The sequence below is a fragment of the Aquila chrysaetos genome, chromosome 3 (genome assembly GCF_900496995.4).
Source record: "Aquila chrysaetos chrysaetos chromosome 3, bAquChr1.4, whole genome shotgun sequence".
Classification (NCBI taxonomy): Eukaryota; Metazoa; Chordata; class Aves; order Accipitriformes; family Accipitridae; genus Aquila; species Aquila chrysaetos.
Genome location: NC_044006.1, coordinates 14,749,813 through 14,758,961, shown reverse-complemented (window position 1 = coordinate 14,758,961; position 9,149 = coordinate 14,749,813). Strand labels below are relative to the sequence as shown.

Genomic DNA, 9,149 nt, shown 5'->3' with positions numbered 1-9,149 from the left:
GAGTTACACCTCCAGTGCTGCCAGCTCCCCCAGTGCCTCCCGACCCGCCCAGGAGGCTCATTTCTGCCCCTGGGCGTGTCCCCCTCCGTCCCTGCGACGGGGAGTCACAGCCTCCGGTGAAGTAAGGCAGAAACCTTGCCCTTCTGTAGGAGGCTGCTGCCGTTACTTCCAGCCCTGGCGGCAATTACCGCAGTAAGAGCCCCACGGCCTCCCCGCCATCCCCGCTGTCACCCCGCAGCGCCCCGGAAGCAGACGCGCAGCGCAGGGCGCTTCCGTCTGCGTGCGCATGCGCCGCCCGCTCCTGCCGCTCCCATTGGCTGGCGGCCGGGGGCGGGGCGGGGCGGCCGCCGGCGAGGCGGCGGCGGCGGCGGCGGGCGCGGCCATGCTGCGCTCGCTCGGCTCCTTGCTGTGCCTGTGGGCGCTGCGGCTGCCGGCGGTGCCGGCAGGCACCGGGGCGGCCGCCCGGGGACTGGACGTCGCTTCCTACCGGTGAGTGCGAGGCCGGGAAGCGGGGCCGGGCGGGAGCGAGCGAGCCGGACCGGGGCTGAGCGGGGCTGTCCTTGTGCCTCAGGGAGCGGGTGCGCGCCATGTTCTACCACGCCTACGAGCACTACCTGGAGAGCGCCTTCCCCTACGACGAGCTGCGGCCGCTGACGTGCGACGGGCAGGACACCTGGGGCAGGTAGGGACCGTCCCCGAGACGGGGCATCGCCCCCGACTGCCGCGGGGCCGGGCCCGGGGCGCCCTGCTGCTGGGTGCCCTCGTCCGCCTTCGCCGGGCCTCACCTCGATTCTCTCCTCGCACAGCTTCTCCCTCACGCTGATCGACGCCCTGGACACCCTGCTAGTGAGTACGAGCTGCCGCCCCCCGCCCCACCCGGGGCTCGGCCCTGTGCCTGCCCGCGGCTGCAGCCCGGCCTTCAGCCCGCTCAAGGCCGCTTCAGCCTCCTTCTCCACAGCTGCTTTTTACGCGGTAGTGGTGGAAAGTCAGTTTATTGATTGACCAAGGAGCTTTTGCATATCACTTTGCTCCGGCCCTGGGGGGCAGGTAGCCACAGCTCCCCGACCCTGACACCTTCTAACTCTGACATGAAGATCTCGAGTGTGTGAAGAAAACATTTTGAAATTAGATGAAACTGTCAGTCGCATCTTTAGTACTGTTTGTAATTAACGATTTCACAAAATAGTAAGATAGAACTAGGATTATCTCCTAACATTGAATTGTGCTTTTGTTTCCCCGTGAACTCTAACCCTTGTTCTCTGTTGTCCTGCTCCCCCTGCAGATCTTGGGAAATGTTTCCGAGTTTCAGCGAGTCGTCAACGTGCTGCAAGAGGGGGTGGATTTTGATATTGATGTCAATGCATCTGTCTTTGAAACTAACATTCGAGGTGAGGTGGGTTTTTCCGTGGTGTTCATGCTGGATTTCCTTCCTGTACAAGTCTCTGAACTGTACACAGAGGTAATGCAAGGGAGCAGTCAGAGTGAATTTGTAATGCAGTGTAACAGGACACATAAACAAACAGAAAAATCCCAAACAAATGTCACTTCCTTTTTGTCTTTGCACATCACCTTTTTGCTTCCTGCCTCAACACAAACAGAAGTCGACGTGGCAGTTTCAATATTCTAGTGCCAGGTTTTGAGCTTTGGAATAAACATCTGTTCCACTGAAACAGTACTAATAACATACAGTCTTTTTTTACATACTGTTTTGGAATAGAGATTATTAATTTCTTGCTTTAGCATCGTGATGTGAAACTTGTCTTTTTTTTGTTGAAAATTGCAAAGGCCTTTGGAGTCTTGTAACCCATTGAACATCTAACTGCTTCAGTGCCATCCAACTAAAAGACACTGTCAGGGAACAAAACTGTTACTTACGCTTTTTTTGTTTCTCCTGTCAAATATTGCTGAGCCGGTTTTTTGCAGTGGTGTAATTTCTCTGTGTTTGTGCTTGTTATGTGACAGTAGACAAGCCTGTGAAAAGGGCTGCCTCTGTCCATCATGCTGAAATTTTTTACTCTGGCCTAGACATTTTTCTCCAAGGTATTTAAGAAGGTACGCTGTCTTACTTTACACAAACATAGTATTAAGCTGTCTGGAAGAAATGAAACAGAATTGCTCTCACAGAGGTTTGTGTTCATTATACTGTTAGCTCCCTGACTGTCTGCAGGGCAGTGCAGGTATAGTAGGGCAAGTAGGATGTGATGCTTCTGAAATAATGGAAGAAATATATCTGCTACCCATTGCAAACAGGCAGGAAGAAACAAACCACTCTTCCTTTGTGGCATATTGAATTAGGCTGTTAAGGATGAGCCACCTGACTTTTCTTCCGCATAAACACTGCCTCTGCATCATGATAAGTACCACTGGTATCTGATTTCATTCCTCCCCACATTCTTTAATGGAATTCTTACTGTGCACCTTCCAGTGGTGGGTGGTCTCCTCTCCGCTCACTTGCTATCAAAGAAGGCTGGTGTTGAAGTAGAAGTGGGCTGGCCATGCTCTGGACCTCTCCTGAGGATGGCGGAGGAAGCAGCTCGCAAACTCCTGCCGGGTGAGAACTTGTCTAGTTTCTGTCACTGTGCCGTGGTTCGTGACTGGTGTGTTTGATGACGATGGCACTGTTTGATGTGTAAACTCGTAAAACAGTCCTGTGTTCCCTGAGCTGAAAGCACGTTTAGCTGGTGGCGAAAACATTGTGAAGTGCGTGATACCAGTTGTATGTATGCGTGCCAAGTGTTGTATGTGCTTAACACATCAGTTTGTTTGTTGCTTGTTGAGGGGAAATATATTTAATATAAATAAAGGCTGTGAAAGAGCAGCTTGTAAAGACAAGAAGATGCAGCCTTATCTACCCCTTTGTGGGCTGCTGCTGGGATGTGTGCCCTGATAGCATGGCACTGTTCCCATGTGTGGTGTGCACCCTGGGCTGCCACTGAGTAATCACAAGCTGAGGGTGTTTGCACTTTGCTGACCAGTGCGTGTAGTTCCATTTTGACCACCCTGCTTGTTCTGTAAAAAAAGTAGGGATGCAGTCTGCTGCTCGGGGCAAGGTGGAAGAGATCTGCAATACCTTCCCAGGACTGTATGTAGCTTGGGGTACACTCTCTGCCCCTCACAGGGTCACACTCTGCTTCTCATTTCATTCTTTGCAGTTACTGCAATTGCTCCAGTCCCGCTTCTTGCCTGTGTGCAGTGGAATGTGAAGCACATGTTTGCTTGACAGTCTGTCAGACATAACAGTGAACACTCATGTGAACCAAAAATACTACGTTTCAGCTTTTCAGACCCCAACTGGGATGCCATATGGAACAGTGAACTTGCTGCACGGAGTAAACCCTGGGGAGACCCCAGTTACCTGTACTGCTGGAATTGGTACATTTATAGTGGAATTTGCCACTTTAAGCCACCTTACTGGTGATCCAGTGTTTGAGGATGTTGCCAGGAAGGCTTTGAAGGCACTGTGGAAAAATCGCTCAGATATTGGGCTGGTGAGTGAGGAATGGACTTTGAATTTGCTGCTTTTTTTGTAGTTTTGTGGATGCAATTCTAAGCATAAAAAAGCATAAACAGAGAGGAGATAGAACTAGATAAATAACCACAGTGCTAATAGCTGGGCTGAAGTCGTGCGTTTGACATTGTTCCTGAACACCTGCAGCATCCACATCTCTGCTTTAGTGGTGCAACACAACATTATGCCATTGTTCTGTTCCATAACAGATGTGGTTGGGAGACAAATGCCTTCCTCTGGGTATTGCAGTTTTTCTGACAGCAGCTGTAACAGATTAAATAAAAGGTCTGTCTGATGCCTGCTGTGGCAACAGCCTACGGAAGAGAATAAGAGCACAGCAAGTGCAACAAGATACTCCCAGCCCTCTACAGCTTTGGTGTTTTGGGAGTATCCAGAGCTAGAAGCATTATCTCTGCGTTCATTATCTTCTGGTCAATCTTTCTTCAGTTATTTTCTATCGTTGCTTTTTGAACCTATGTGAGCTCCTAGTGTTGCATATGTGAAGTGGAACAGATTTATTCATATGCTGTATAAAGAAGTGTTTCCTTTTGTTGGCTTTGGCATCTGTTTATTTTTTTTGTTTATGCCCCTGGTCCTTGTTCAAGAGAGAAACTGAATAGCTGGGTTTTTTCATCTTTGTTAAGCAAGTCACACTTGTGTATTATATTCTCCATCATCTGGATCTCTTTCTAGGCTGAAGAGTCCCAGGTTTAAAGGATCTATTTAAATATTAGCATGGCAGCTCTCATGCCTTTGACATCCTTGGCCTCCATCTCTGTATCTGCGCCTCTTCATGCTCCTCTGCTCTTTTGCAGAATGTGAATTAGGACCAGACGCATCATGTTGAAATTGTGCATTTTTACAGTAGCATAATGGTGTTTTGTTTTGGCCAGCGCAGCGTTTGTATTGGAAGCATAAAATTCCTAACTTATATTTTCTACAGTTTGTACTTCTCTGATAATGATAAACGTGTCTTGTGATGGAGAAAATGCTAGTTGGAATGGACATTGTGAATCTGTGAAATGGGCGGTCTGAAAAAGGTCAAGAGTTTCTTGTGTGGTGGTGATGTGGGGATTTTTTAAATTACAGTTTAGTAGATTAGCTTTATTTCCACTTAAACTTCCTCTTTCCTCCTCTCCTTGCTTCTTCCAGGTTGGTAACCACATTGATGTGATAACTGCTAAGTGGGTGGCCCAAGATGCTGGCATTGGGGCAGGAGTGGACTCCTACTTTGAATACCTTGTTAAAGGAGCCATTCTCCTGCAGGACAAGGAGCTGATGTCCATGTTTCTAGGTGAGTAGTTTGTTTTCTGTGTGAAGGGTCCCAGGAGTGCCTCCTTGACTGCCCCTGTAAAAACTCTGCATGTGGGACTGTGGAATAAGTTGAAGAATCTAACAGGGTACATTCAAGACTGTTCCTGAAGCGTTTGTTGTAATGCTTTTGAACAATCTGTGATAACAAAGAGTTACCAAAGTGAGCAACCTGAGAAGTCTTTCATTTGGCATGGCTCAAGTGAAAAAGGGGCTTTTCTCATTCTTAAAATAGATCTTTTGTTGGATAACCTACCCATCTATGTTTCCTTATAGAATATAACAAAGCTATCAAAAATTACACAAAGTTTGATGACTGGTACCTCTGGGTTCAGATGTACAAAGGAACAGTGTCCATGCCTGTTTTTCAGTCCCTGGAGGCCTACTGGCCAGGCCTACAGGTAAGGGCTGTCATACCTGTAGCATGTGGTGATTTTGTTCATCTGTCTTGTGTCGGTCTTTAATATTAAAGTTACAGCTACAACCCTCATCTGTGCTGCTTTAAAAGTTTGTTTTGATCTCTGGTGAAATCTACAGTAGTCTGACCCTGTAGAAGAGCAGATGTTGACTTTATCTATGGTGTATAAAAAAAAAAGTCTCCCATTAAGCATGATGGGAGGGCAGTTTTGTTGTAGCAAACTCCACTGACAGTGGTCTCGTAATCCAGATGAGGAACGTAAGGCAAAAGAGAATCACACCTCTTTTTCCACCACCTCATAGATGCTTTATTTGTGTGAATACTTTCCCATTGAGAGGTTTGCTTTCTCATCAGTACTTACATTTGTTCTGGGACTTTGTTAGCCCCACTGAAATAGACTGGATGCTCTGATGGACTAGAAGAAATGTTGACTGAAGAAACCCAGCCTTCTGTTAACTAAAAATGAAAGGGACTTCATATTATTTACGTATGTGGAATGTGAGCCAACAGAAAGGTAGCACCTATCTCTTTAGTCCTACCTATTCTTAAGGCATCATTCCTAAATATTACTTACACCATTTAGACCTGCTGAACAACCGGTTTCTGTCACTATCTCTTGCTTTGACTATAGCAGTATTATTGCATCAATTCCTGTGCTGTTTCTTCTTCACCCAGATGTTGCTTTGCTAATTGTTTCCTCTTTCTCAGAGCCTAATTGGGGATGTACAGAATGCCATGCGAACCTTCCTCAACTATTACACTGTCTGGAAGCAGTTTGGTGGGCTGCCTGAGTTCTACAACATTCCACAGGGCTATACGGTGGACAAGAGAGAAGGATACCCACTCAGACCTGGTAAGCAGAAATAAAATAAAAAGGAGCATGGAGTTCTGCTTTTGCTCTGGTGTTAAGAATAGCAAGATCAAACGTAAGCAACACCTGCCCTCCGAAAGTTCCTCCCCAGTTTTGCTTTGAGTTAGTTCCTGCATGCATTTTACCTGTGATTTCCATAGTCAAAGCTACATATCTTGCTTTCTGCCATTCACAAAGGCAGGGCTACCTTTTAAAGAAAGCAAACCATAGTGTTACTATATAAAGGGGGCCTGTTAATGAATTGGGTTCACGATGTAGGATTTGACATGCTTAAGTGTTAGACTGTCTGACATGAGATGTTTTAAAGTCATGTGAAATGTTAATGGGACTGCCTGTGTCCTTTAAATTTAGGAAGTGAAAGAGAATATGAATAGACCACTAGTTCTGTTGAGTTCCTGAAATAAACTAATTCTAGTTGCCCTAGTAAAGCTCAACGTCTAAGAGGGATTATATGTTGTCTGTGATACTGCAATGAAATGACCTATCTTTTTTCCTGGTTTGGTTTTTTTTTTTTTACAACTCTGACCAAAAAAAAAAAAAATTGCACCCAATTATTAGGTCAGTAAAACTTTGTAAATGAGAATAATCAATTTCCTTTTGGTCTGAGTGTTCAGCTGACATCCCCATTGGACACCTCTACCAAAAATACTCATCAGCATTAACTTTCAAATGTATTAGAGCATCCAAAAAGACCTGTTTCTTTAGTAAGTAAACACAGCACAGTACATATGTTGCCTATACAGAGTATTTCCATAGTGCCTGTTTTCATGGTGTTTTAGATGCTTGTTTCAGAGGCTTACGATGTTGTTTAAAAACTGTATTTTGGGGGTTGAATTTCTTGTTTGTAATCCTGTCTAGAAGCATCTTTCTTTTCTTCCTTTGACCACTGAGTTTAAATCCTTTTCTCTCTTGCTCCCCTCCCACTCCCTGAATGTGGGAGGGGAGTATTATTCACTCTTACCTGAGCTGATGCAATCTGGTTAGAGTGAATTTCTTTGTAGCACATCCCTAGTAAAAGCAAGTATCTGTGCTTTGAGCCAGAGGAAATACAAGGTAAGCTAGGCTGATCACCTGATCATCTTAAAGTAGCATTCTTAAATTAGTTCAAGGAATATCTCGTCTTCCCTGTGTATGTGGTTTGGTAATCTTTATGCTTGCAAATGTTTGGGGGTTTTTTGCAGAGCTGATTGAGAGTGCAATGTATCTGTACCGTGCTACAAGAGATCCCACGCTCTTAGAACTGGGAAGGGACGCAGTGGAGTCAATAGAGAAAATCAGCAAGGTGGACTGTGGATTTGCAACTGTAAGTGCTAAATCAACTACTAGGTTGGCTATATGGCTGCTAAAATATCAGTGTTTAGAAAGCGTTCTCATGAATGATGTTTTGCCATTGAGTCAAGGGATCACTTTGGTTGAAACATGACTTCTTTTTTCAAACAAACCCCTTGTATTTCTCTGTGAAGCTGATCTGGTAACTGCTGGTCATGTTTCTGGTAGTAACTTCCCTCACAGCCTGAGCAGTGGGACAAATTCTGTCATTGCCTGTTGCACCAGAGCCCAAAACATGGGAGAGCGAGCATCGGAAGCTTCTCCTATCTCCTGTATCTTGATAGGTACTAGGTGCTCCAGCTCAGCAGGAAGGCTCCTATGCAGGCTCTCTGCCTGCCAGTTTTGTGATGCTGCTTTTCCTCTATGCCTTGAAAATCTGATGAAACACAAGAGAACTACAGTGAGTGATTTCTCTAAAATCATTTAATAGAAGATTTCAAACATACTATTAAGGTCTGTTTTACAAAAACCTCCTTATAAATATTGGGAATTAGGCCTTGTGATTTGGGAAGTAGGTAAAAGCCTTATGAATTTTAGTGGGGGAAATTATGAGATGCTTACTCACTCTTCTTCTCCTTACCCAGATAGGAAGTGTATTTCTCCTGATTGTTAGTTTCCTGTTCCTTATCACTAGACTATACTAATTCATAACAGCTGAAACCTTGTTGATGTATTGGCATATAACTGTTTAAAATACAGAGTGAATTGGTGCCATACTGTGCTGTTTAACTGAAATGAATTGCAAGCTGGTTTTACTTTGCCCCCTAAGTTCATAACTTACTGAATTTGATACAACTGTAACCCACTGTATTTCTTATCTTGTAGATCAAAGACTTGAGAGATCACAGACTGGATAATCGCATGGAATCCTTCTTTTTGGCTGAAACAGTAAAATATTTATACCTGCTGTTTGACCCAGACAACTTCATTCACAATGATGGATCAGTCTTTGATGTAGTGATTACACCATACGGGGAATGTGTCTTGAATGCTGGAGGATACGTCTTCAACACTGAAGCTCATCCTATAGACCCTGCTGCGCTGCACTGCTGTAGGAAGCAAAAGGAAGAGCAGTGGGAGGTGGAAGACTTGATGCGGGAATTTTACTCGCTGAAGAAAAACAAGAAATTCACTTTGAAAAGAGCTTCTGACCATGGTGAAGGGGAAGGTGCAAAAGACCCTGAAGATGCCTCCTCAGAGAAAGGTGGAGAGAAGAGAAACTCTGAGAGGAATTCACACTCCCTCCTGAGTTGCCCCAGTCAATCCTTTAACTCTAAACTTGCAGTACTGGGACAGGTCTTCCTAGATAACACCTGATTCTGTTTTCATTATCAGTTTAAATTATTGATTTAGACTCTGGGAATATATTTTTATAGTTTCATAATGGAAAGTGTTGTACCTCACAATGTGAATTGTATTATGAAGTGAAACAGCTTCCCATTAAATTCTGCTACTGCTGGTTCATACAATGTGATACAGATTATCAGCTGTTAATGCTGTAAAGTTGCTAATCTCAAATGGATTGGTTGCCTGAATAGCAAACAGGTGTTCAGCAAGAGAAAGAAAAGTCTGCAGGTTAGAGGTGCCTTGTTTATTTCATTGTGAGTTTGTTTTGAAGTTTTACAGGCTGGTGCAGAGTCCACAGCTTGCTTTGTTCTATAAAAATGAGCCTGAGCAGTCCTCTGTCGTAAGGGGAAAAGCAGGGACTACTA

The 9,149-nt window shown here is 44.8% G+C and overlaps 1 protein-coding gene across 1 annotated transcript; it reads left to right on the top strand.

Moving 5' to 3' along the window:
- Positions 1–340: 340 nt before the first annotated feature.
- Positions 341–8,901, top strand: LOC115339622 (ER degradation-enhancing alpha-mannosidase-like protein 2). Its single transcript, XM_030009844.2, has 11 exons — positions 341–489; positions 572–682; positions 807–846; positions 1,283–1,388; positions 2,426–2,551; positions 3,277–3,488; positions 4,661–4,802; positions 5,096–5,220; positions 5,946–6,090; positions 7,290–7,411; positions 8,263–8,901. The coding sequence occupies exons 1-11, from the start codon at positions 383–385 to the stop codon at positions 8,752–8,754; spliced, it is 1,728 nt and encodes a 575-aa protein (XP_029865704.1). The 5' UTR covers positions 341–382; the 3' UTR covers positions 8,755–8,901.
- Positions 8,902–9,149: the final 248 nt, after the last annotated feature.

What these genes read in the sequence shown, in the direction of transcription:
- LOC115339622 (XM_030009844.2), top strand. Translation starts at nt 383, where the DNA reads ATGCTGCGCTCGCTCGGCTCCTTGCTGTGCCTGTGGGCGCTGCGGCTG. An exon ending in CTGGACGTCGCTTCCTACCG is followed by an intron (nt 490 to 571) that starts GTGAGTGCGAGG and finishes CTTGTGCCTCAG; the next exon opens with GGAGCGGGTGCGCGCCATGT. An exon ending in GCTGATGTCCATGTTTCTAG is followed by an intron (nt 4,803 to 5,095) that starts GTGAGTAGTTTG and finishes GTTTCCTTATAG; the next exon opens with AATATAACAAAGCTATCAAA.